The sequence below is a fragment of the Acomys minous genome (assembly GCF_964271855.1).
Source record: "Acomys minous genome assembly, chromosome: 16".
NCBI lineage: Eukaryota > Metazoa > Chordata > Mammalia > Rodentia > Muridae > Acomys > Acomys minous.
In genome coordinates, this window is record NC_140498.1 from 39,050,083 (window position 1) to 39,076,302 (window position 26,220).

Genomic DNA, 26,220 nt, shown 5'->3' on the forward strand with positions numbered 1-26,220 from the left:
TTTGGTTTGAAAAATCATGGTAGAATATTAAATTCCCTAATTACAAAAAATATGCCTTCATATCTTAGAACAGTAACATTTTACCACCTCTCCCCAACAGTATATACATGTCTCCCCCTTTCAGGGGCTTAAGTGTGCTTTGGTGGCCAAATAAAGGGTATCAGAAAGCCTACACCTGTAATCCCAGCACTCCGAGCAAGTGGGCCTCTCACAGTGGGGCCAGCCTCATAGGGACAGGGCACCACTGTGCTGTCAGCTCAGAGATCCCAGGAGATAACAGAAAGATTGGGCCAAGGCTCCAGAACCCACTCCTCAAGCCTCCGTTGATCCTTCAGGTGAGGAGGGCACACCAGTAGGGCTGTGTGTCCTCTGGAGCCACACAGGTCACATACCTGAGCAACGGCTCTTCCCCAGCTCTTGGGCTCCAACAGAGAATGAAGGACAGTGCATGGCACCCCAGGGTCCTATCAGCTCTCTGAGGACCTTACACTCTACCACAGCAACTACAGCAGCAGGGCATCTCCATGCCAAGGCAGGCATTCAGGGGTACATGCTGTCAGGGATAACGGACTCGGTGGTCTCAGCCTTCCATCACAGCTTCACAAAGGGATGGACCACAGGGATCCCTCATCTATATCTCCAGCCGTACGAGGGTGATCTGCTCACACATGGTACCCGTGGTCTCCAGGTGGAAGCGCCTGGGACCTACAGAGGAGGCAGCAGCAGCCACAAAGATTTGGGGGGTAGAGGGGTCCTCGCCTCTGGAGAAAGAAGCCAAGGGTCTCAGGGCAATTTTATTCAGATGGAAACCTGGTTGGGGCTAGACAGACACCTCTCTCTCGTTCCTGTCCTAGCTGAAGAGGTCATTAGAGCATCATATATGTCCATGAGCCAGCCATGTCATGTCACTGTGTACAGCTCATCCCGATCGTTCCGGCAGATCTGGTAGTGACAGGGGAACTTCTGCAAACAGGCCCAGGACTCAGCCTGCTCCTCTCGCGGCGGCAGAAGGAACGCCGCACCACCAGCCAATAGGATATGCCAAATGCTGTGGGTGTAGTAATAGTTCTCACTCGTCATCATCGAGGTGTAGATGGTGATGCCCACACAGGCCATGGAGATGCCAGGCAGGAGGTAGAAGACCCAGCGCTGCCACGAGGTAGGGTAGCACTGATGCCGGTGCCCACAACGGTATATCTGGAGTGGACAGCCACATGAGTGTCAGTGCAGGCCAAGCGCAGTTACAGTTCCCAGGGGCGATAGGGGCCTTCCTAGATCTAGGCAGCAGAACTGCCTATGGACTCATGGCTGGTGGTCCTCAGGCGCCAAGCCCACAGGCACACAGCCATACTGGGGCTCTATGGGTGGCTGCTACTGGCTCTGAGCAGATGTGGAGTTCTAGAGCCCTCCCAGCAAGAATGGGATTGTAGCCAGATTGAAGGGCCTGGCTCTCTTCTCCCTGAGTCTGAACAGGAGAACCTGTGTGCCCTGTTCCTTACCCACATGGAGGCCATGATCACAAAGGCAAAGAGACAGGGCCCCATCAAGTTCCAGATGCCTCTGCGATCCATCTGCAGGGACATGGCAATGACCAGTATGCCCAGGACAAACAGGACCTAGGAGAGACACAAGGATGGTTTGTGGGGTCATAGAAGACTTTGGGTGAAATCACCTATGGCACAGACACAGGAGGTACTGCTGGCCAAGCACGCTGGCTACCCATTATCAGTTTCCCACTATGCTGGCACCTCTGCCAGTGCCTTTTAAATTTTTTTTTGTTTTATTCTTTCTTTTTTCTTTCTTTCTTTCTTTCTTTCTTTTTTTTTTTTTTGTTTTTTTCAAGACAGTGTTTCTCTATGTAGCTTTGCCTCTCCTAGACTCACTTTGTAAATCAGGCTGGCCTTGAACTCACAGCGATTGCCTGCCTCTACCTGAGTGCTGGGATTAAAGGCGTGCGCCACGATGCCCAACTACTGCCAGCTCCTTTGAATTGTTATTGGCAGATTTTGCCCCAATCCTGCTCAGCTACCAGGGAGGGAGGTGCCCTTCCTCTAGCCCCTTTATTGTGTCCAGAAAACCTTTTGAGGAGTGGGTGGTGATGCCCACTGCTAACGGAGTCTTGTATACACTTGCATGATGCTGCACACCAAGCCTTCCAGGGTCTCTCATCAGGATGGCCTTATATGATCCCTGGGATGGGACCCCATGCCTAAGTTTCCATCAGCACATCTGCCTACAGCCTGCAAGATCATACCCTCAAGACTCAGCCTACGGGATCCTCATACATTGGAACTTTCTTTGCCCATTCTTTAATATGATAAGGGTGCCCCTGATGGGCAGTACCCAGCCTGTACACAGAGGACACAGTTCACAAGGACCAAAGAGTCATCTCTACTGTCCAGCTGCTGCATAAAGTCCCCAGAGTGGCCTCAGACAAGGAACTCAGGAGATAGCTGAGGCTTCCCAGGGAGGCCTGGCCTGACTCCTCCTCAAGATTAGGGTCCTGGACTCTCACGATCCTTCTGGGAGTGCTCTGATGGCCACAACTCTCTTTCACCACTTTCTACAACTCCCTCCAAGAGTGGCTAATCATCGTATGAGATTTGACAGTCAGCCCTTTCTGTGTTATCCCTCTTTGCGACTTCACATACTGTATGTGAGGGCCTCGGCTTCCTTGGTGCCCAGGCTTGGCATCAGGAGCCACTCACCTGCTTCAGGATTGTCTTCAGACGGGCCATGCAAAGAATGGTGACCCAGGTGGATGCCCCAGAGCCCAGAAAGTCGCAGAATTGTAGAGTGTCATAGCTGAGGATGCACAGCACTGCCTCCCCTGGCTGGTCACAGGCGTGGTAGAACTGTGAGGAAAGGCAATGAGCAGCAGCCCTGACCTCCTCACCCAAAGTTCCCCCCAAGGCTTAGGGCCAGCCTACCGTGGAGAAGAACATGGTGTAAAAGTAGACAGAGGCCTCAACCAGGAAGGAGCGGTGCACTGACACAGCGATGGGGGCCAGGAACACGAGGTTGCTGAGTGTGAGCAGGAGCGCTGCTGCCCTCTGCTGGGCTACAGTCTGGGCCGTGCTGTTGTCCGTGCAGCTCCACCCGCGCCAACCTAGGGGGCCACACAATAGCCAGGTGTGTGCTGGAAGTGGACAGGAGGCTTCTGAACATTAGGGTCCCCTTCCTCACCCAGAGGGCCTAATGGAACCCACGGGTGTGATACGAAGAAATAGGTACCGATAGAAACTAGCAGAGACAAGTGTGAGCAGGCTTGGGCAAGTGGGCACAGCTGTGGGCAAGGTGGGACAAGCATATGCAGCCACAGCAGGTATGGCCAGGTATGATCAGGTATGGTCAGGTATGATCAGGTATGGTCAGGTATGGTCAGGTATGGCCAGGTATGGCCAGGTATGATCAGGTATGGTCAGGTATGATCAGGTATGATCAGGTATGGTCAGGTAGGGTCAGGTATGATCAGGTAGGGTCAGGTATGGTCAGGTATGATCAGGTATGGTCAGGTATGATCAGGTAGGGTCAGGTATGATCAGGTAGGGTCAGGTATGGTCAGGTATGATCAGGTAGGGTCAGGTATGGTCAGGTATGATCAGGTATGGTCAGGTATGATCAGGAAGGGTCAGGTATGGAGAAGTAAGGGTAAGCATAGCTGGTGCAGGCAGGCATGGACCATGGGAAATAGCTATGGATGACTGTGTGTAGACACAGGTAAGTATGGCCAAGTATGCCCTGCTGTGTGCAGGCATGAGCATGAAGAAAGATGTGTGAGCAGGTGTGTGTAGGTATGGGTGTTGGTGGGGACAGATATAGAGATATATGGACATATAGGAACCAGTGTGGCACATATGCACAGATGGAAACAAGTGTGAATATGTAGAAACTGCCGTGAAAAAGTGTGGATCAATATGAAGTCACAAAAATGTGTGGGGTTTTGTTGTTGTTTTGTTTTGTTTTTGTTTTCAAAACAGAAAACTTTATTTTCAAAACAGAAACAAAACAAAACAAACCAGTTCTGGCCAGGCATAGTAGCATGTGCCTGTAATCTCAGCACTCAGGGAGGCAGAAGCAGGTGGATCTATGTGAGTTCCCGTGGTCCACAAAGCAAGTCCACCCAGCCAAGGGTACACAGAGAAACCCTGTGTGGAGAGATGGCTCAGAGGTTAAGAGCACTAACTGCTCTTCCAGAGGTCCTGAGTTCAACTCCCAGCACCCACATGGAGGCTCACAACCATCTATAATAAGACCTGGTGCCCTCTTCTGGCCTGCAGGCACAACACTGTAAATGTAATAAATAAATCTTTAAAAAAAAAAAAGAAAGAAAGAAAGAAAAAAAGAAAGAAAGAAAAAGAATGCTGGGCGTGGTGGCGCACGCCTTTAATCCCAGCACTTGGGAGGCAGAGACAGGTGGATCTTTGTGAGTTCGAGGCCAGCCTGGACTACAAAGCGAGCCCAGGCCAGCCCAGGATTACAGGGAGAAAACCTGTCTCAAAAAAACAAAAAAGAAATGTGTGAGCAGTAGGATAAGGCACAGACCAGAGTGGCCAAGGGAAACAGTTGTAGGCACTGTGTGGGTATGGACAGTCAAGAACAGGCAGGATGCAAGCAATGCCAAGGTCAGGAGGCAAAACCTCCCTGCAAACGTCTCAGTGTCCATTACACCTGGACTAGAGGCAGGGGGAATTAGGGGGAGCACAGGGGAAAGTGGGAGGGGCTTTTGTCTCTGCCTGCAAGATCTTTCTCACCTGCTTTGCAGCTGCAGCCTGCATACAGATAGCCGTATCTACGGAGCAGGAGGCACTGGCCATAGGGCCCACAGTCATTCAAACAGGGCACCAGATACAAGACGGTCTCCACACGCGCTGCGGCCCTCTCACAATCCCTGCAAAGAAGGCGCTCTGCTGGTTATTCCACCACTAGGAGGGCTCCCAAGGCCAGAGCTGAGCCCTCCAGGCTCCAACAGCTGAGGCACCCCCTTTCCCCTGCTAGAGCTGTTGGGAGGGGGTGGGGGCAGGTAGGAAAGGAGAACCCCTCTTAACACACAGATGCTTCCCACTCTTCGTCGCTACCAGCCCATGTCATGTTGCCCAGGCCCAGCTTCACATACTCAGGACTCTCAGGGCACACAAGCTGCAAGGAGAGGTACCAGTTGTCTGTCTCCGGATAGGGGATGATGAGGTTGGCCATGTGAGATGAGGCACTCAGAAACATGGGATAGCCCTGGAAGAAGGCTGCATGGGGTGGGAGGGCCTGTCAGAGGTGGCTAGAGGGGGCCAGTCGGTCTCTACACCGAAACTGCCTGCCCAGAATACCTGTGGTGCAGTTGAGTGAGCTGTTGAAGCTGAGGAAAGGCGACGCGGCATTCACGCAAGCCGCTACCAAGGTGCCATTTGTGACCTCTGTCTGGAAAGGGAAGTAGCGCAGGTTAGCCATGGCCGGGCTCAAAGAAGACTTCTAAAGCGGCAGCTCACCTCCCCACCTTGCATTTTAGCTCAGTCATGCGCCATACTTTTTCGCAGGGAGAGCTCCTGGTAACCCAAGGGCCATTACGGTCCGAATTCTCCTCAATTAGCTCTGGGTCTAGTGATTCCCCTGGCCCTCAGCACAGATGGAATTATGATCACTTCTGACAGGGACAGGGCTGCACCTAGGGGAAATCTTCTCCCCTCAGGTGGCTCCCCTTCTAGCCCATGCTTTTAGTGTCACTCCATGGCCTGACAGGCCACCTCACCCCAGTCTAGATGCTGAAGTCACCCTGTATATACCATGAGTTAAGCCCAGGCCACAGACAGCTTCAGTGGGCTCTGGAGGGTACCTGGTTAGCCCTCAGGAGGATGATGAAGGAGCCTCCGCTGTCCATGCCCGTGTCAAGGCGGAGCTGCATCACAGAAGGCATTCTTGAATGCACCATCACGAAGGCCCCATTCAGGGGCTGGAAGTGTATAGACACCACGTCCGTGTCCTCCCTCAGGACTGGGTAGTTCAGGAGACAGAAGGGGCCACTGCCTACCCCGCCACTCCTGCCCAGTTCCCAGTGGGCAGAGCTTTGGGACAGATAACCCGCAGAGATGTCATAGCTCTGGTTTGGGGTGCTTTGCACAAGACGATGGACCGTCACACTCCATGGTCTACACGCTGTCAAGAAGACAAGGGGCTCAGCCAGAAGAAAGCTTGGAGTTTTGTGGGAGGTTGGCAGAGCCAGTCCACCCCTCTGCCCACATGTGGCCCACCTGTAAATTCAGCTTTAGCAGTGAAGACCACTGGCACGTGAGATTCTGCCAGGCTCTCAATTGTCACTTGTAGCCACCGGCCCCAGGGTGGTGAGGACAGAAGCAAATGGCAAGATGGAGTGAGGCCAGTGCAAGTCAGCACCTTCTGGAAGTTTCTAGGTAGGGTGGCTGCACCCACTGTGAGACGTACTGGGCATCCAGGGCTCACACTGGACGCACAGCCCTGTAGTTCCAACCGAAGCTCCTGGGTGTATTCAGGGACAAAGATCCTGTGGCAAGGTGGCAACTCAGACTCACTAGCTCACACTGAGCACCTACTTCCTCTAATCTGCTTAGGGAAGGTGTCTGGCCCCTCTTCCCAGAATGTCTCTAAGGGACAGCCTTCTCGCCTGCAAGATGAGATGGTGGCACCACCCACTCTAAACCCAGTGGTTGGGGGGAAAGGACAGACTTGGCCTCCCCAGTTCTCCACTCACTTGAGGTAGCTGGGCTGGGAGAGCAGCGTCTGTGGGAGCGGGACATCAGGCTCTAGGATGGAGACGTCAACCACCCTCACGGCCAGCATATCAGGCTGGAAGATGTAGGCACAGGTAGGAACGAAGTCCTTGGAGAGAACAAGGCAAGGAGTGAAACGGTCAGAGAGCGCAGGAGGTGGGCCAAAGGAGGAGATCTCTGTCAGAGAACAGAGTTGAATCTACAGTCAGGTAACTAAGAGTAAGGTCTGCCCTAGAGATGGACAAGAGGCTGCTCCTCCATGCATGGGGCAAGGGGGGGGGGGGCAGAGGTGGGGGAGGGGGGAGGAGTTGGCCTCCATCCTGGGGAAGGCAGCCCCCTCACCTTCACCTGGATCTTCTGGGATGAGGGAGGGAGGTGAGCAACCAGGAACCAGTCCCCAGGGGCTGGGTGAGAGATGTTAACAGAGGTGTTGCCTAGCAGCATGGTACTCAGCAATGTCCTGATGTGGAAGGAGGCATGGCTCAAGGTGTTATCAGGGAAGCTGGTGCCCAGTGGGTTGATGACAGGAGGGGCGCCATAGCGGAAGTGCCTGGAAGAGACCAGGTCAAGGGTCAGGGTCAGGGTCTCTCGGGCAGGCATTGGCACTAGGGGCAGAATCCTGGGGTACCTACACTGTGATTTCTACGTCGGTGCATGAGGGGCCTCCCTGGGACACATGCAGCAGCCAACGAAGCCGCACAGTGTCCGGGGGCACGCGGAAATGGAAGAGCCGGGCGCTGCCATACCAGCTGTAGAAGGACAGCTTCTGTGGGGCCTGTGAGAAGCGCTCAGATACCAGCCCAGCCTCTACAGGGAAAAAAAGGTGATGATGGTCAGGTAGGTGGGGCCGACAGGAAGAAGGAGGCCCATGAGACAGAAGGAACTTCAATATCAAGTCTTAGACCCACTCTGAACTTTGTCGCTCAGACTTTGACCGTAGCCAAGGTAGCAGCAACTGCAAATAGTCTGTAGTGATCAGAAGTGTCTCTTCTGCCTCCTCCTCCTAGATGGCCACTGCCTACTCACCAGAGACTCTGCCTTCTCACACTACAGCGACTTGACTGGCAAACAATGGAACTGGTAGCCCCCCCCCTCCCCAGCACCCACCACCTTTGGACGGACACACCCAGGGCCCATCAGCTCTCTGGTTAGTCAGTTCCACCCTTTGCACAATATCCGGGTACACCCAGGCCAAGAGATGGAGACTGAACGACAGCAGGAGGCAGTCTAGAAGGAGACCCCATCCTGCTAACATTTGCCTTGATCACTGGACCACAGCAAAGGCTTCTCCCGCCTCACCCCCTCTGAACTCCCCAGCATGTAGGGAGGCTTAGGTCTCTCCAACCTGTTATGACACAGCCAGATCCCCACCCAGAAGAAGATCATGATAAGGAACTACATTCCAGAAGCTTGGACAGCCATAAGAACCATGGCACCGGTGCCCTCTCTGTTGCAAATGGGTGAGACCTCCAAATGCCCTCAGGGCGTACACCCATGCACAGTGGTACAAGATAAAGCAGAGGACCAGGCAGATAAACTCCCCAAAGCCCCTAGACTAGGGCACCATGTGGCCTCAGGCCCTGCATCAGCTTCCAGGCTCCAGCTCAGGCCTTGGGCCTATTTGATCGTAGGTGTCCTTTACCTCTCTAGATCTCTGCATCCCCAAGGCTAGGCTAAGGTAGACTGCTTGTCCCTTTGAAGTTAATGAGTGAAAAAGTGCTTTAAGAGAAACACAGTACTATCTGGCATCCTTCCCACTCAGGAAGCCTCCCTTTGCCCCACTGTGAAAGGGGTGCCTGGTTCCCCCAGGAGAGAGAGGAGAGGGAGTCAGGTGAGCAGCTGGCTTTCTTGCCAGACACGTGATTCCTCCCAAGAGAGACACCTGGAGAAAAGTCTGCTGGAAGGAGGCTAAGGGAGTTGCAAGGAAGCCTGGTGTGGGGGCAGGGCGGAGCGAAGCTCTCTCTCTCTCAATGAGAATTCCAAGCTCTTTGGTATCTGCAGGGCCCATTCACCAGGTAGAGGCCTGACCGCCAGGAGCTGCAACTGGCCCTAAGATGGTGCTATGATAATGAAGCAGAAAAATTGTGAGGCAGACTACTGCTCTCTGGTCTGAGGCTGGGTAGAGTCCCCACCCCTTAGGACTGTGGGGTCTTGGACAGGCAGATACCCAAACCTCTGAGGAAGCCGGGTATGAGAGGTCACCCTACAGTGTGCATGCAGCACTCTTAACCTGCGAAGGGAAAAGCCTTTGGGCACCACAAAGCCTCCGTGAGGGAGGAACTTGGAACAGAGCTGACATCCGTGATGTGCACTCTGCCCCACACTTTCCAAACCACAGCAAATGTCAGAGATACGGCCCACCTACAGATCAAAGCCACCATAGCTATAGAGCCACTTGTCCCTAATCTAGCCCGTGACCCTCACTTCGGCTTAAGCCCAGGGATGGAGGAAGAGGAGCAAACAGGATGTAGTATGGAGCAATTTATCAACATTGCCTTTCATTTCAAGCTGTGCCAAGCTCAGAAACCAGAAAGAACAGCCCTCAAAGAAACAAGAGCTCAGAGGAGCAATATTTCAAAAAGGGGAGGGTTGGAAAAGGGGAAGCGGAGTCTGCATCAGGAACAGGCTAATGAATACACCAGGTGGCACAAAGGACCCCCAGAGCCTTATAGGACAAGGTACTTATCCTTCCCATTTCTTTCTTTCTTTTTCTTGTCTTTTTTATTTTTATTTTTTTTGGGGGGGGGCATGGTTTCTCTATAAAGCCTTGGCTGTCCTGGCCTCACTTTGTAGACCAGGCTGGCCTTGAACTCACAACGCTCCACCTGCCTCTGCCTCCCAAGTGCTGGGATTAAAGGCGGGAGCCACCACCACCCGGCCCGTTTCCCATTTCATATTCTACCCCTATCCCGGCCCAAGCTGAACCCAGCGGGCTAAAGAGCTGACTCCTTAAACCGTAGTCAAGCCGCTCCCGCTTATACAGCGGAAATGCAAGGCGCAGCAGGAAAGCTCCCTTACTGGAAGGACGGACCCTTTCACTACATCCATTCTGGTCAGCCAGCTTCTTTGGGGCCAGCTGGCAGTACAGTCGGTAAGAAGCAAAACCAGCTATCAAGAGTGACCTTTCTGAGACTGGGATATGAACAATAATGCTGGCTGGACCCCTAGTCCAGGGTCTGTCCAACTTTCTCCAGCTCTGCCCTGCTACCACGGTTCGACTATTCTTCGGAGATAGGTTCCTCTACCTCCCAGCACTTAGGTGCCACAGTCGCGCCCCCCAAAGCATGGGGGAGACGGACAGGAGGGTACGCTCCAATTGAGCGAACTCAGCGGGCCCGGAACAGAAAAGCGGACGTGAGGGGGTTTCTGCCCCGGACGCCCCGCAGGGGGCGCAATCCAGAGTGAGAACCTCCTTTTAACGCCGCGGCAGGTGAGCGCACAGGTGCCCCCCGTGAGTCACAATCCGTCCCGGCCCCCCCACCCGCCCCCTGCCCCCGGCCCGCGTCGCCGATGGCGCTGTAGGCCCGCGTGGGCTCACCGCTCCTCTTGCTGTTGCCGGCGGCGGCAGGCGGAGGCCGAGCGAGGAGCAGCAGCAGCAGCAGCAGCCGCAGTAGTGGCCCGGCCGCTGCCTCCCGCGCTGTGCCCCCGGCCCCAGGCCGGCCCATGGCTCCGCGCTCGGCCCGCGCTACCCCGCCCGCGTCCCGCGCCGCTCGCCCCCGCCTGGGCAGCCCCCGCCGCCTCTGCGGCTCGCGCCGCTGTCTCTGCCCGGAGGTCCCATGGCTCGGCCAGACCTGCCGCCAGCGCCCGGGGCACTTCCGCCTCCGAGGCCCCGCCCCGCGGGGAGCCGGCCAGCTGTCTGGGTCCCTGAGGTTGCGAGACCGACCGCGTCACCTTGGCCAAAGGGGAGGCATACAGCAGGGGCCCAGGAGGGTCGCATTTGAAGGGGACGCAGATTCACGGTCCGTCACGCAGCTTGAGGGGACGGGCAGCACAGGATGGAGGGTCCTGTGGAACGCTTTGGGGTACAGAGGACAGACGTCACGTGGGAGACAGGGTGAGGTGGGATGCCTGGCAAAGGGGCCACGTAGGACACATGACGGGATGCGGAGCAGAGGGATAACACAGGACCTGGGTAGATTTAGAGCGGAGGGGACAAGCGGAACACGAAGGACACGGGACTGGGGGTCACGAGACATTGGAGGTGGGGAAAATGGTCGTAGTGGAGGCATCATGGAACACATGGATAAAGTGGTCATAAGTGGTCATGTCGAAGGCATTGGGGCACGCAGAAGTGTTACATGGGACTCATTTGGGGACAGGAGGCAGAAGAATAACTCTAGACTTGGGGATGGAACAGAGGAGCCACGCAAAACGCGAAGGAACACAGGGTAGCGTAGGTGTGAACTGGCATCTGTAGGATGTTCCAGCCGGAGGGCAGTAGTACAGAGCTCAGCAATATGTACAGACTATGTAATACGCCAGAATTAGCATCCCAGGAAGATGCGCTCTGACCTTGCCTACCAGAACCGAACCTCCAGCTGCCTGCAGGACCCTTCACAGAATAACCACACACAGCAGCAAAGGTATAAAGGACTAAATGGAAACCGGAAGGTGCTTTTTGCACCTCTGAGAGTTGAGTAACTGACTTTCATGGCGGTGTTAGAGGAACGCCTCTGGGTACCAAAGGGTAATTATTTGACATATTAAAGATACTGTTGCAAACAAAGCCTTACAAGAGATCTTGGGGAAACAGTCATGAGAGACTTTTCTAAAAAGTCATTCGATGCAACAACAGAAGTAGAACAATGCATTACAAAATATATGCAAAAAGAAAAAAAAAAAAGGAGGGCAGGTTGCCAGCAATCATGTAAAGCTGAGTGTGAAAGAAGAAAATTGCCATGAGTTTGAGGCCAGCCGAGGCTCGGATCCTGGTAAAGGGCTCCCTGAATCAGTGTTAAGTAACTGAGTAACACTTTCTCATAGAAAGTGATAAAGAAGCCAGGTGGTGGTGGTGGCACACGCCTTTAATCCCAGCATTTGGGAGGCAGAGGTAGGAGGATCGCTGTGAGTTCGAGGCCAGCCTAGTCTACAAAGGGAGCCCAGACCAGCCAAGATAACATAGAGAAACTCTGTCTTGAAAAACAAAAACAAAAGGTTATAAAAGGGCCAGAGCACCGGGGATGAGGCACACACCTTTAATCACAGCACTTGGGAGGCAGAGGCCTACAGATCTCTGAGACAGCCAGGGCTACTTAAGAGAAACCCTGTCTTGGGGGGGGGGGTGGGGAGGGGAGCGATAAAGGTCAAGGTGCTTGCTACAGCATTCCTAAAGCATTATGCAAACTAAAACAGGGCTGACTCCTGTATTAGAGAATGTTAAACAGCGAGGCCATTTTTATCTTTTTGCCAAACAAAGATCAAAACGCTTTATCTTTCAGGGAAAGATAGGCACCAGGGAGCCTCTGGACTCTCAAAAAATAGCCAAAACCTGCAGTCAGACTATTTCCTCTGTTTATCCTTCCAGTGTCCCGTGAAGCGTGGGACTGCATGGGCCCACTGCTACCCTGATAGATGCACCTATAAATTGGTCACCAGGTGTTGACACTGAAAGCAAGTGTGGTGGAGCACACCTTTATCCCAGCACTAGGCCGACAGGCAGAGGCCAGCCGGATTTACAGAGGGAGTGCCAGGGCAGCCTGGAATACCCAGATCAACCCTTGTCTCAACAGGCCTTGGGGGAGGGGAGCACGTGGCTAGGGATGGAGGGCTGCACCTTGCCTGCTTTGTAGCTCTTGAATGTTTTACACTGTAGGGGGAAGAAGGGAGAGCTAAGCTTGCTAGCAACAGGGTAGTCAAGACCACAGAGCAGGTGGAGGGTGTTGGTCACAGAGGAAGGAGGCACCATATGCAAAGCCAAAGGAGACCCTTTGTTGCTCTGGAATCCAGGCAGAGCCCTTCTAACCGCAGCTGCAGGGGGCCCCTAGGCAGCTCTCTATTTAAAGGAACAGAGGTCAGTTGGAGTTTTTGCTGAGTTCTGTTTTTAGTGTACTGCTGGGTGCCTGCTGAAGCTGCCCAGAGTCATGTGCAGTGGGCGGTACTGAGGTCTGTTCTATTGGTTGCCCCAGACTGGCCTCAGGGCCCCTCATCTCTCTCCCTCCGTGAGTGTGTCACTGTGGAGGAGGACTGTCACTGTGGAGGAGGGCTGTCACTGTGGAGGAGGACTGTCACTGTGGAGGAGGGCTGTCACTGTGGAGGAGGGCTGTCACTGTGGAGGAGGACTGTCACTGTGGAGGAGGGCTGTCACTGTGGAGGAGGGCTGTCACTGTGGAGGAGGGCTGTCACTGTGGAGGAGGACTGTCACTGTGGAGGAGGACTGTCACTGTGGAGGAGGGCTGTCACTGTGGAGGAGGGCTGTCACTGTGGAGGAGGGCTGTCACTGTGGAGGAGGGCTGTCACTGTGGAGGAGGGCTGTCACTGTGGAGGAGGGCTGTCACTGTGGAGGAGGGCTGTCACTGTGGAGGAGGACTGTCACTGTGGAGGAGGGCTGCCACTGTGGAGGAGGGCTGTCACTGTGGAGGAGGGCTGTCACTGTGGAGGAGAGCTGCCACTGTGGAGGAGGGCTGTCACTGTGGAGGAGGGCTGCCTTGCCTACAGGTGGGACACAGGCAGCAGCACTCCCTCCAGTACCCATTTAAGAGCCAGAGCTGAGGGTGGACACTCAGCCGTGGACTGAAGTCTAAGAGCCTCTGCCGAGTAACAGCCGAAGAACGAGAGGAACGCTACCAGGAAATGTAGCTCTATTGCCCTTGTGGTTAGGGAACCAACAGGAAGTGCAAAAATGCACTTTGTCCTATTGGCCTGTCAGTGTTGGCCTCTTGGTCAGCACACACTGCAACAGTTTGCTGCAGTTTTCTGCAGGACTGTGAACTACCTTGTAGCCAGAATTTTGGAGCAAGAGCCCTGGTTCTAGCAGCTTTAAAAGATGAGCAATAGGACTGGAGAGATGGCTCAGAAAAGCATTTCACGATTTTAGAGGGCCTGGGTTCAGGTTTTAGCACCACGTGTCAGTTCACAACCATCTGCCATTCCAGTGTCAAAGGATTGCATGTTGCCTTCTGGCTTCCTTGGACACTGCATACACTTGGCTCACAGACATTCATACACATAAGACATTTTTAAAAAGGGGTAAAATAAATAAATTAAGGGCTGGAGAGATGACTCAGAGGGTAAGAGCACTGGCTGAACAGGGCATGGTGGCACATGCCTTTAATCCCAGCACTAGGGAGGCAGAGGCAGGTAGATTGCTGTGAGTTTGAGGTTAGCCTGGTCTATACAGAGGGTACAGGACAGCCAAGGCTAAACAGAGAAACCCTGTCTTGAAAAACAAAAACAAAACAACAAAAATAGCACTGGCTGCTCTTCCATAGGTCCTGAGTTCAATTCCAGGCAACCACATGGTGGCTCACAACCATCTAGAATGAGATGTGGTGCCCTCTCCTGGTCTACAGGCACAAATGCAGGCAGAACAACATTATGTACATAATAAATCTTTAAAAAAAAAAAAAGCTGTCATGGTAGTGTTCCCCTTTAGCTCTAGCACTCATGAGGCAGAGGCAGGCCCTTCTCAGTGAGTTATAGGCCAGCCATGGCTACACTGTGAGACCTTATACCCATAATAATAAAAATGGTGAAAATTGGAGATAATTTTGTTTTTTTGAGACAGAGTTTCCCTGTGTAGCCTTGACTGTCCTTGACTCACTTTGTAAACCAGGCTGCCTCTGCCTCCCAAATGCTCCTGATTAAAGGTGCGAGCGCACACGCTCGCACTCACACACACACACACACCCCAAGCGGGATCAGAGGTAATTTAATCAGAACAGATGAAGGGTTCCAGTGACCCCAGGGCCACTTTCAGGGTACTAATATGAACCTCGGGAATGAATAGAGGGAGAGTTCTAACTGGAGCCTAGAATTACACATAATCTTAGCCCAAGGCTGGGCCCACCACCATCATCTCACCGTCAGTCTGGAAATGTGTTCTGCAAGTTGTTAATCAGGTCTCAGTGTCCAGTATGTTTGGCTCTCCTAAGGACACGATTTCAGTTCCCAGCATCTATATTGGGTGGCTCACAATTGCCGGGAACTCCAGCCAATCCTTCTGGGTCCGAAGGCACTGGTGAGCCACATATAATTAAAAATGGAAATGTTTTTTTCAAAGTTGTTAATTGCTGTCTGATCTGTTAATCACCATCTCCACCTAAAGGAGCTGATCTGATTCCAACAAAATTATCAGCTCAGAATGCAGCTTCTTCATTATAAATTATAAATAACTGTCCTGGTCTTAGGACAGCACTCTCACATTCATCTTTAGCAGGTGGCCCTGAAGAGACAACGGGAAGAGGGTCCAGAAGTGGATGTGTCCATCCTACCTGCAAAGCCTTACTGTTTCTGGAATCTAAGGTGACTGCAGGTTTAGGACAACAATTCTTTTGGCATTTGGCCTGGTAGGGGAAAGAACTGGGTGACAGTGACTCCTTCCTGATGACCCTGCGTGCATAAAGCCGGAGTCCAACCCAAGGTCAATGAAACAAAGGCAAAAAGTACCACATTTTCTTTTTTTTTTTTTTAATTATTATTATTTAAGTTATATTTTGGTTCCAAGTGAATCAATGCTTTTTAGCAAAAACAGCTAAGTGCCTCCTAAAACCTCAGCCCTTGGAAATTAATGTGCTAACACTTAGATGTGGCAGGAACTCCAGGATCTGAGGAGGAAAGCACTCAGGGCTGCCTGCTAGTGTAAACGCCAAGAGCGCTCTCAACAGCATAAGGAATAGAGATGCACTCCAAAACCTTATTTCTCTTCCAAGACAAGTTGACTATATAACCCAAATTGTTTTTATTTTTAAAGATTTCTTTATTTATTATTATGTATACAGTGTTTTACCTGCAGTCCAGAAGAGGTAGTCAGATCACATTAGAGATGGTTGTGAGCCACCATGTGGTTGCTGGGAATTGAACTCAGGACCTCTGGAAGAGCAGTCAGTGCTCTTAACCACTGAGCCATCTCTCCAGCTCCCCAAATTGTTTTTAAAACCATTCTGTAGGAGCTGGAAAAATGCCTTAGTGGTAGCACTTGCTGCTCTTGAAAAGGAGCTGCTTTGATTCTCAGCACCCACAGGGCTCCCCATAACCTCTAACTCTAGTCCTAGAAGATCTGACTTTTCTGTCTCATCCGGCACTGTATATACATGGTGTGCAAATCTACATGGGGGAGGGGGAACATCCATTCATATAAAATTAATCAATATATAAATTTAATTTAAACATAAAGGCATGGTGGCACATGCCTTTAATCCCAGCCCCAGCACTTGGGAGGCAGAGGCAGGTAGATCTCTGAGTTCAAGGCTAGCCTGGTCTACAAAGTAAGTCTAAGACACCCAAGGCTACACAGAGAAACCCAATATTCAAAAACAAAAACAAACAAAAAAAAACCCTATTATGTAGCCAAGCTTGGTGTCATATGCCTTTAATCCCAGCACTCAGGAGGCAGAGGATCAATGTGAGTTCAAGATTAGCCTGGTCTACAAAATGAGTCCAGGACAGCCAAGGCTACACAGAGAAACCCTGTCTTGAAAAACAAAAACAAAAACAAAACAAAACAAAACAAAACAAAAAACCCTGTATAACAGAAACCCTGTCTTAACACAAAAACAAAACTTGTATATGGGTGCTGGAGAGATGGCTCAGAGGGTAAGAACACCACCTGCTCTTCCAAAGGTCTTGAGTTCAATTCCCAGCAACCACATGGTAGCTCATGACCATCTCTGATGAGATCTGGAGCCCTTTTCTGATGTGCAGACATACATGCAGGCAAAACACTGTATACTTAATAAATAAATCTTTAAAACAAAACAAACTTGTGTGTAGGAGAAAGCTTTATTTTTTCCAGTATGAGGGTCTCAGGGATATGACTCCAGTCTAAGCTGCTGAGCCATCTCCCAGCCCCTCCTTTTTTTCCCCCCTTTAGAGACAGGGTTTCTCTGTGTAGCTCTGGCTGTCCTGGACTCACTCTGTAGACCAGGCTGGCCTCCATCTCAGAGATCCGCCTGCCTCTGCCTCCCAAGTGCTGGGATCAAAGGTGTGTGCTCCCAATGCTCTGCAGATTCAAATCTTTTTATCTCCTTCATCTTGTAAAGTTTTTACGCATATGTTCTTTTTTTTTCTCCTTTATTAATTTATTCTTGTTACATCTCAATGGTTATCCCATCCCTTGTATCCTCCCATTCTTCCCTCCCTCCCAATTTCCCCTTATTCCCCTCCCCTATGACTGTTCCTGAGGGGGATTACCTCCTCCTCTATATGATCATAGGGTATCAAGTCTCTTCTTGGTAACTTGCTGTCCTTCCTCTGAGTGCCACCAGGTCTCCCCCTCCAGGGGACATGGTCAAAGGTGAGGCACCAGAGTATGTGAGAAAGTCATATCCCACTCTCCACTCTACTGTGGGGAGTGTTCTGTCCATTGGCTAGATCTGGGTAGGGGCTTAAGGTTTACTGCCTGTATTGTCCTTGGCTGGTGCCTTAGTTTGAGCGGGACCCCTGGGCCCAAATCTGCCTTACGCATATGTTCTAATCAACCTTTAATAAGCCCTTTGTTTACATGAGGGTCCTCTGCTGCACTCCAGGGACTTGACAGCCTGAGACAGTGGTCTCTTTCCAGCTTCCTTCACTTGCTGTCACATGTTCTTTTCCGCCTGTCCTGAAACCTCCTCTGTACGCCAGACTGGCCTTGAGTTCACAGAGATCCACCTGCCTCAGCCTCCACCACAAGGATTAAAAGTATGTACCTGTTGCCCTTCCTGATAGGTGGGAAGGTGTCCAGGAAACGCACAACTCCAAGGCCTGGGAAGGTATCCCTGCTCTGAGGCAGGACAGTATACCCAAGGCAAGGGCATCCTGAAACCACACAGCTCTGGGGTGGGACAGTGTCCTAAGGGAAGGGGACCCTGAGACACAGGAGCCTAGGAACCACACAGCTGAGAGGAGGCCTCCTCAGCAGGGACCTTGCAGCTCCCAAGGGAGGGTTACCCCAACCGCTGAGGAGTTGAGCAGCCTGAGCTCTGCTTCCTCTTCCTTTCTCTTCTGGGCTTCTTGGCTTCTTCTGATGTGATGACAAAGTCACACCAGGCAGTATATCTCTCTTTTTGCTTCTTGTTTTGTTTTGTTTTGTTTTGTTGTTTGTTTTGTTTTCTGAGACAGGGTTTCTCTGTGTAGCCATGGCTGTCCTGAACTCACTTTGTAGACCAGATTGGCCTTGAACTCAGAGATCCTCCTGCCTCTGCCTCCTCAAGTTCTAGGATTACAGGAGGGCGCCACCACACCCGGCTGGCAATGAATCCAAGAGTGGCTGCCTCTGCTCTCTGGTGAAGACAGTGGAGAACTGGGCAAACATAGTACTCCCCCCATCCTCCCCCTCACCCCTCCCCCTCCCCCTTCCCCTCCTATCCTGCCCCTCTCCCCCCACCCCCCACCCCCCTGAGATTTTCAGAGTGAGGACTGGTGGGATTTCAAGTTCAAAGCTTAGGGATTGGTGGGGTTTTGTTCAGTCTTTTCACCTAAAATTAGCATAAATCTGAATGGGGTCCCACTGAGGGGGTAGAGATGGACATTTTGACAGTTAGAGGCTGGAACTCCCAGTTTGACAGTTAGAGAGGTGTGGGGAGGGGTCTAATAGCTCATGCCCTAAGGGGTTTACACAGACTTGACCTTTTTGTTTTGTTTTTTTGTTTTTTAAGGCAGGGTTTCTCTGTGTTAGCCTTGGCTGTCCTAGACTCTAGACCAGGCTGGCTGTGAACTCATAATGATCCCCCTGCCTCTGCCTCCCAAGTGCTGGGATTAAAGGAATGTGCCACCACGCCCAGCTCAGACTTGAACTTTAAAACAACTTTCCATAATACACCATGAACTTATACTATGGGGTCAGATTTCTAGTTCTGGTCCCTAACTGCCAGTGTCAGATTATGCAAAGCTCCCTGCCTCGGAGAGATGGCTAGTTTATACATGGTTGCCACAAAGATGGCCCTGGAGCTCACAAACTAGCTCCAGTTGACAGAGCTCCCTGTCAGCAACAGCCACAGCTGAGGCCTTGGGGGCTGCTGCTCTCTCTGTGGCTTCAGTTTCTCAGCTTCTCCACTTTCTCGGGTCCCAGAGCTGTGGAGACTTAGCCTTAGCCGCTCTGGAGCTCTGAGGTGTTGCTACCCAGGGGTGTGGAGGGGCCAGCAGCACAGCCTGCAGATCCAAGGACCCCTTTCAGGGAGCACAGTGAGTGGTACCCAGGGGAGCTGAAGAGGGGGCACCCAGGAAAAGATGTAGGGGAGCCCAGAGGCAAAACATGAAGCTGCCAGCTCTCGCTGCTGGAGTTCTTTCAGGAGGCGACAGGACACTTTTCCTGCAAGGTGTACAAAAGTATGCAAAGTAAACAAAGGGAGCCTGGCAGGGACTAGCCAACAGGATGCCACTGCCAGGCTGGGTGCAATCTTTTTTGTTTTGTTTTGTTGTGCTGTGTTATGTTTTTGTTTCTGGAGACAGGGTGTCTCTGTGTTAACAGCCCTGAATGTCCTGGACCTAAAATTGTAGACCAGGATGTTCTTGAATACACAGAAATCCACTTGCTTCTGTCTCCGAGGTGCTAGGATTAAAGGCTGTGACACCATGGCTGGTTTCTTTCCTAGGACTTCGTGGCCCTCATTTTTTGTCCTTGTCTCCTCGACTGTGTTACCAGGTTCACCTCTCAGCACACTGAGGCCATTAAATCATGGTGGTCTGCAGGGGCCACTGTGACCATGCCCTGGACTTCTTTTTGGTTTTAGTTTAGTTTAGTTTTGTTTTTTTAATTTATTTATTATGCATCCAGTGTTCTGGCTGCATGTACACCTGCAGGCCAGAAGACGGCTCAGATCTCATTATAGATGGATGTGAACCGCCATGTGGTTGCTGGGAATTGAACTCAGGACCTCTGGAAGATCAGACAGTGCTCTTTAACTTCTGAGCCATCTCTCCAACCCCTTAGTTTTGTTTTTTGAGACAAGGTTTCTCTGTGTAACAGTCCTGACTATCCTGGACTCACTTTGTAGACCAGGCTAGCCTCGAACTCACAGTCATCTGCCTGCCTCTGCCTCCCGAGTGCTGGGATTAAAGGCGTGCGCCACCATGCCCAGCCCATGCCCTACACTTTTCTCTGCCATCCTCTGACCTCTAAGAGGATGTCTCTCTCTGGACCCCCAATTCCAACACACACAGCAGGAAGAAGCCACCTCAGTCACTGTCCCTTTGCCTTCATACAGAAGCCTAACTACCCTGAGGGACGGGGATGTGAGGCCTTAGCTGGCAATAGGGAGTTAAGGGAGAGGTTCAAGAGTAGATAGCATCCTGATGTAAAGGTTAGAGCTGTTATCAGTCCATGATGCCCCCATCCCGGTGGGGAAATAAAGGAGTAGGAGAGGGGAGAGGCAAAAAGGGAAGTGGGAATGAAGTAGGGGAGTCAGGGAAGGGGGGCCCAGGGACCCCACCCCCCCAGAAGAGAGTTCACTGCTTCCTGCAACCACCTAATTCTGCTTTCTCTGAGTCTCTGCTTCTTCTGCTCTTAGGTGTCCAGTTGTTTGTTCACCTCTTGGAAGAACCTGAATCCCTAGACAGTTGACCCTTAGGAAGGAGCCCAGACCCCCAGACAACTGACCCTCAGCTCAAACCTCATCACGTGGTTATGGGTAGGCACTACCACAGCTAGCATGGTTTGAATTTCTCTGCAACTCTTAGGTCTATCTGAGGATCTTCTGGAGGAGTAATTGCTACACTGGGAGGATCTAGTTGCTGAAAAACATGAATTTGTCCTACTTCTAGGCTGAGGGGAAGCTCTGAGCTCCCCCTCCCTAGCACAGTATCCGTTTTCGCAGACAATGCGCTCTTTGGTCCGACTACCCATGCTTTGGGTACAAATTTCAAAAGCTTAACAACAAAAGATTCCTATCTGGAGCTAAGTTATAATATTCCTCCCTTGTATGCACAAAGCCTCCAGTATCAAAAGAAAGGAAAGGAAAGCAGGGACAAGGGAGGAAAGGAAGGAGGGAGGGTGGAAGAGCCTCTAGGGGTGGGCCTGAACCAAATAACAGGAGGATGAGCTCTAGAGCTGTGCCTTTAGGGATGCCTCCGAGCTCCTGAGCCAGCCCAACGGAGGAAAGGAAGTGAAGGCAGGGTTTGCTCCTGTCTACCCCACAAAGGGACCAAGGGATGCTCAAGGCCACCTGCTGTATCCTGTGTGACCTGGAGGGAGGAGGGGAGACAGATAACCTATCCCTCTCCCTCCACAGTACCCCACCTTGTTAGTGTGAGTTAGAGTTAGACCAGGGCTGCCTAGATGTGTGGGTTTCAGATACAGAAATACTCTCTTCGATGGTGCAGGAATCTTTCTGGAATAAGCACCCGGACGCCGGTGCGCGCGGAAGAGAGCAGATGTCACCGTGGATGGAAACCAGGATGGTTCCTGAAAGACCTCAGTCCCAGATCCAATTTCCATTCTCATTTTATAGGGGCCAGGCTAGCAGAAACTGCTTCACAGAAGCACACATGGCACTCAGCAGGTTAAGAGCAGCGGCCCACACCTTCAGCCGTTCCTCCAGGCCACTCTGTTCAGGCCGCAACAGAAGTTAGCAAATGAGCGACACAGGCGGAGCTCTAAGTAAATCACTAAACAAGTCAATAAATCAATATCTAACAATTGGTCTTTTAAACCTTATTCTACCAGCATAAGATTTCCAAATATAGCCGGGCGGTGGTGGCGCACGCCTTTAATCCCAGCACTTGGGAGGCAGAGGCAGGCGGATCCCTGAGTTCAAGGCCAGCCTGGTCTACAAAGCAAGTCCAGGACAAGCCAGGGCTAACACAGAGAGACCCTGTCTTGAAAAACTAAAAAAAGTTTGCTTATATTAAAAGAAACTTCTTTTTTTCAAATTCAACTACCCCCCCCAAAAAAAAGAAAGAAAAAGCAAATTCAAATACCGTCTATGAGTTCATAAGGATCACTTTCTGAGAAGAAAATATGAAATTCATACTCTATAATGATAAAGTACCATATTTTTCAGACCATAAGACACACCTGACCATAAGATGCACCCAGTTTATAGAGCAGTAAAACAAGAAAGACAGTAAAAAACAACAATTGGACCATAAGGCACACCCTAATTCCCTCCACCCACTTTTGGGGGAAATGCGTGTTATAGTCCAAAAAATAGGGTAGGCTTTAAAAAAAAAAAAAAATATATATATATATATATTTTTTTTTTTTTTTTTTTTTTTTTGGTTTTTCGAGACAGGTCTCTCTGTGTAGCCTTGGCTGTCCTGGACTCGCTTTTGTAGACCAGGCTGGCCTCGAACTCACAGCGATCTGCCTGCCTCTGCCTCCTGAGTGCTGGGATTAAAGGCGTGCGCCACCACGCCCAGCTAAAAAATATTTTTTAAAAAAGATTTATTTATTATGTATACAGTGTTCTGCCTGCATGTGTGCCTTCAGGCCAGAAGAGGGCAGCAGATTTCATTATAGATGGTTGTGAGCCATCATGTGGTTGCTGGAAATTGAACTCAGGGCCTTTGGAAGAGCAGGCAGTGCTCTTAACCTCTGAGCCATCTCTCCATCCCCTAAAAATTATTATTTTTTATTATTATTTATTTTTTATTAATTTATTCATATTATATCTCAATAGTTATCCCATCCCTTGTATCTTCTCATTCCTCCCTCCCTCCCATTTTCCCCTTACTCCCCTCCCCTATGACTGTGACTGAGGGGGACTTCCTCCCCCTTTATATGCTCATAGGGTATCAAGTCTCTTCTTGGTCTAAAAATTATTTTTTATGAACTGGAGAAATGCTCAGTGGGTAGGAGCACATACTGCTGTTGTAGACGACCAGAGTTTGAGTTCCAGAACTCACGTTGGGCAGCTCACAACTGCCTGTGACTCCAGCTCCAAGGGACTCAGACTCCTGTGGTCTCTGAGGGCACCTGCAATGACATCTACATACCCATGTACACAAATACACATACACACTCAAATAACAAAAATCAGTGTAAAAACCATTTCATACTGTATATATGCATGATGGATGGAATGTGTCGTAGAGTGTGGAGGACAACTTACACTTTTTTTTTAAATTTACTTATTATGTATATAGTATGCATCTGATCACATTATAGATGGTTGTGAGCCACCATGTGGTTGCTGGGAATTGAACTCAGGACCTCTGGAAGAGCAGTCAGTGCTCTTAACCACTGAGCCACCTCTCCAGCCCCAACTTCCACTTAAAAAAAAAAAGATGTATTTATTATGTATACAGTCTTTTGCCTGATGTGTGCTTGCAGGACAGAAGAGGGAACCAGATCTCATTATAGATGGTTATGAACACCCATGGAGTTGCTGGGAATTGAACTCAGGACGTCTGGAAGAGCAGCCAGTGTTCCTAACTGTTGTGCCATCTCTCCAATCCAACTCCTCCTAATTTTATGCAAGGTCACAGGATCAAACTCAGGTCTTGGACTTCCTCCCCTTAATTCCTGTTTGTGTGTTGTGTGTGCATGTGTGCAGGTATATGTATGTGTGTGCCTCATGGAGGACCGGGAAGGGGGTCGTGCTCTCCACTACTCTCTGACCTATTCTTATGTGGTGGGGGTCTCTACCTGATCCTGTTGCTCCATTTCTCCACTAGACTGGCAGCTGGCAGGCTTCAGAGAGCACAGGGCTAGAGGCACACATTACATGCCAGCTGGCCTGGGGGCTGGAGAGACGGCTCAGAGGTTAAGAGCACTGTCTGCTCTTCCTTAGTTCAATTCCCAGCAACCACAGGGTGGCTCATAACCATCTATACTGGGATCTGATGCCCTCTTCTGGCGTGCAGGTGCACATGCAGATAGAGCACTCATAAATAAAATTAAAAAAATAAAACCTTAAAAAACAACAACAACAAAGCTGGCCTGGTACGAGGGTGGCAGGATCTGAAGTCAGGTCCTCCTGGATGCGCAGCCAACACTTAGCCACTGAGCTCTCTCCAGATCCTTTTTTTTCCCCCTCCAAACACAAATATTCCACCACAGAGGATGCCCTACTCTGCTGGAACTCTTTAATTTTAATTTTTATTTTTTTAGCCATGCATGATGGTTGAGTGCTTTTAATCCTAGCACTCCAGAAGTTAAGGCAGGCAGATCTGGATCTGGCCAGGACAGCCAGGACTACACGGTGAGACTCTAGAAAGAAAGAAAGAAAGAAAGAAAGAAAGAAAGAAAGAAAGAAGGCATGGTGGCGCACACCTTTAATCCCAGCACTTGGGAGGCAGAGGCAGGTGGATCACTGTGAGTTCGAGGCCAGCTTGGTCTACAAAGTGAGTCCAGGACAGCCAAGGCTACACAGAGAAACCCTGTCTCGAAAAACCAGGGGTGGGGGGAGTGTATTTGGGCTCCCAGTTTGGTTAATAGATCCTGCCTGCCCCAACGAGGGGTAGGAGCATTCTGTTATGAGCATAAAAGAACAGGCTACCTGGCCCCCTCCCAAGTCCACCGTCCTTCTGGTAGTCCATGGATATTGTTTCACCCCAGTGGCTCCCTGTACCCATGGGCCTTCTTCTTAGGGCGTTCACTTGCCCAGCGTCCTTCTTCCTTGGAGAATGCACACTGGCTCTTCCTTGACTGGGGTGGCTCTTTCTTCTGGAATTGTTCCTTACCGTCTTTTCCTGACACAGACGCCTCCTCCAGTCTTCTGGATCTGCGGCGGCTCCTAGCAGAATTCTCGCCAAGTCCCTGTGCTGCCTTTTTTTTTCCTTCTGCTTTTATTTGCTTTTTCTCTGCACTGTCCCTATTATTAGACACTTTTTCTGCCACAGTTACTAAGTCTCAGGCTCTTTTCGCCCAATCTCTCTACTCTGTGAAGCTTGTAGCCTTGGCTGTCCTGGACTCGCTTTGTAGACCAGGCTGGCCTTGAACTCACAGCTATCGCCTGCCTCTGCCTTCCGAGTGCTGGGATTAAAAGTGTGCGTCACCACGCCAGGCTGCAGCTTTTTCTTTATGTCTGTTGCAGACTGGTTGAAGAAAGCCCTGACCACAGCGGCTGTATTTTTTTTAGCCTCAGGACCTAATGGAGTGTACCTGCGGAAGGCATCCATGATTCGCTCCAAGAATGCAGCTGGGCTTTCGTCTGATCCCTGACTAATATCATATACCCTAAACAAATTAGTTGGCCTAAGAGCGGCTACTTTGAGACCTACCAACAGAGTCTGGCGATGAACCGAGAGTCTCCCCTTCCTTACCTTCAACAGTACTATAATCCAATTCAGGTCTAGCCAACGGAAAGCCAGCATCACCACTGTAGCGAGAACTCCAGTGGTGCCCGGTACCAATTCCCTGGCTTCCATTTGGATAGTTTCCTTTCCTCTGCTGTAAACAGAACCTGTAACAATTGCTGGCAATCGTCCCATGCTGGCTGATGAGTGAACAAAACAGTTTCTAGTAAACTAATAAACTCTTGGGGATTTCAGAGAATGGAGCATTCTGGGTCCTCCAATTACAGGGGTCACTAGTAGCAAACAGCCAATGATAAGGGCTGATGGCCGTTCCTATCTGCAGGACCGGCTGCTCTTCAGGTAAAGTCCGGGCTTTGCGGGGTGGCCTTTTTTTAAACCTCTAGTTCCCTGAGCTGGTCGTGACCATGTCTGAGTTGTATCTGGCGATGGTGGTTCTGGAGGAGGTGACGGGGACTCCTGCGGAGCCATAGATTCCTCCTGCGGAAGTGGCCGCTGCGGAGGGGAAGGATAGGGAGGCGGAGGAAAAATTAACTCTTCATCTGTAGCACCCTGTAAAACGGGATACAGCAGTGGTGCTGATGCCTTGGACCCAGACTTAAGTATCCTCCGGGTCCCTGCCTTCCGTTCTGTAGTTGCCAGCAGTTCAGTTTTCTGCGGAGGAAGAAACGATTTGATCCAAACAGGAGGGATTAAAGGAGTACGCCACCATGGCTGGCTTTTTTTTTTTTTTTTTTTTTTTTTTTTTTTGGCTGAGCCCAATTCTAATCAGCCTTAAAGACTAGTGTGCTTAGCTGGTCGCAGTGGCGCATGCCTTTAACCCCAGCACTCAGGAGGCAGAGGCAGGGGGATCGCTGTGAGTTCCTGGCTAGCTTGGTCTACAAAGTGTGTCCAGGGACAGTCAGCCAAGGCTACACAGGGAAACCCTGTGTTCTAAGTAAGGATTAAGCCCCCCCCCCACTCCCCACCCTGTCTTCTCTCTCTTTTGTTTTCTGTTTGTGAGTGTGTGTGTGTGTGTGTGTGTGTGTGTGTGTGTGTGTGTCTTCGCCTTCTCTCTCCCAGAGGGTCTCACTATGTAGCCCTGGCTGGGACTCACTATGTAGACCATACTGGCCACAAACTCACAGAGATCCACCTGTCTCTCCAAAGTGTTGAG

The 26,220-nt window shown here is 51.0% G+C and overlaps 2 protein-coding genes across 3 annotated transcripts in view; one reads left to right on the forward strand and one right to left on the reverse strand.

The window, feature by feature from the left end:
- PGAP6 (post-GPI attachment to proteins 6) lies at positions 1 to 10,536 on the reverse strand. Of its 2 annotated transcripts, none has more exons than XM_084763062.1 (13): positions 10,273 to 10,536; positions 7,367 to 7,541; positions 7,077 to 7,284; positions 6,716 to 6,843; positions 6,240 to 6,508; positions 5,825 to 6,144; positions 5,322 to 5,412; positions 5,117 to 5,240; positions 4,755 to 4,891; positions 2,931 to 3,109; positions 2,709 to 2,855; positions 1,500 to 1,616; positions 1 to 1,197 (listed from the first exon to the last, which is right to left on the reverse strand). In XM_084763062.1, exons 1-13 carry the CDS (start codon positions 10,397 to 10,399, stop codon positions 901 to 903), a joined length of 2,319 nt encoding a protein of 772 aa, XP_084619188.1. In that variant the 5' UTR covers positions 10,400 to 10,536; the 3' UTR covers positions 1 to 900. The 2 variants fall into 2 exon arrangements, with proteins under 2 accessions (XP_084619188.1, XP_084619189.1); XM_084763063.1 differs by lacking the exon at positions 10,273 to 10,536 and adding an exon at positions 9,980 to 10,111.
- NME4 (NME/NM23 nucleoside diphosphate kinase 4) overlaps positions 10,113 to 26,220 on the forward strand; it is a 26,090-nt gene continuing 9,982 nt past the window's right edge. The window contains exon 1 of the mRNA XM_084763119.1: positions 10,113 to 10,164. The gene's annotated coding sequence lies outside the window, so the exon portion shown is untranslated. The remainder of the gene's footprint in view (positions 10,165 to 26,220) is intronic.